Here is a 1094-nt window from a genome sequence, read left to right as displayed (position 1 = left end):
AAGAGCTGTTGATAAAGCTTCTCATGAAAGCTTATATGAGAAGGAACATACGTTGCCGGAATCCCTTGCTGCTTCATATATATATATTGAAGCCGGTATGCATTGACAGCCGCGGAATCGATAAGCCAGTAGAGAATAGAAAGCCAGGTGTGATAGGTGACTCTATGACTAGTATATGCTGCCTGGTATTGATTTGCTAGGTCTACCCCATTCATATGATGATTATAATCATCTATAATCAATGGGATTTTCAGCTTCTTTTGTGGTTGATCTTCAAAGACTTTTCTAACAATATTGGCATTGGTTGAGAGTTCCCCTGGGCATTTATGAGTACATTCAATAACTGCGTCCAATGAATGAATCGTAGTTAGTGCCAATACCATATTATTATCTTGCCAGGCAAGACAGAGAACATTCTCTTTTTCAATGGCATGCAGGGTATTCCAGGGTATGGAATTTGAATGCTCTCGAAGCTCGCCTAGTACTGCTGGAACCTGGTTTGGACGAGTGGTTCCACATGCTCCATACCCCTGTTGACGTAGTTCTTTGAATAGAGGAACTGATGTAAAGTAGTTATCCATATAAATTGAATAGGATGTGACCGGCTGTGCGATAGAGATTTGATTAGGGGTGGCATTCGGCGTGGCATTCGGGGGGTTGATATTCGGCGTGGTATTCGGGTTGATATTAGGGGTGATATTAGGGGTGATGTTAGGGTCGGTATTAGGGGTGGCATTCGGCGTGGCATTCGGCGTATTCAGCGTGGATACCGTAGGAAGCCGGTTCACCAGATTCACCACCATAGATCCGGTTTTTGTTAATGTAGGGAATTGAAACATAGGCATTATACCCTGCCGGCGGCTAGACCAGAAAAAAGTCCATAAATAGCCATGTTCTGCTAGGCCAAATATCTTATATCCCCGAGGAATTGGTTTATTAGGCATCTTGTATGTATGTTGACTCCGTCCAAAGCATTTAACCATGATCTCATCAATAGAAATCTTGGAGCCAGGGGTGTAGTATTTTCGGCATGCCATATGGAACTCAGTAGCCAACGGCTCTACCTTATACCACCAATCAACCTTATTTTTGGC

At 43.2% G+C, this 1094-nt stretch overlaps 1 protein-coding gene across 1 annotated transcript; it reads right to left on the bottom strand.

Moving 5' to 3' along the window:
- Positions 1 to 478: 478 nt before the first annotated feature.
- HCAG_09245 (predicted protein) lies at positions 479 to 845 on the bottom strand (the record flags this gene model as incomplete). Its single annotated transcript, XM_001535775.1, has 2 exons — positions 479 to 559; positions 603 to 845. The coding sequence occupies 2 exons, from the start codon at positions 843 to 845 to the stop codon at positions 479 to 481; spliced, it is 324 nt and encodes a 107-aa protein (XP_001535825.1).
- Positions 846 to 1094: the final 249 nt, after the last annotated feature.

This window comes from Histoplasma capsulatum, genomic scaffold (assembly GCF_000149585.1).
Source record: "Histoplasma capsulatum NAm1 scaffold_112 genomic scaffold, whole genome shotgun sequence".
Classification (NCBI taxonomy): Eukaryota; Fungi; Ascomycota; class Eurotiomycetes; order Onygenales; family Ajellomycetaceae; genus Histoplasma; species Histoplasma mississippiense.
The sequence above is the reverse complement of the archived record's forward strand: the minus strand, read 5'-3'. Positions and strand labels throughout refer to the sequence as shown.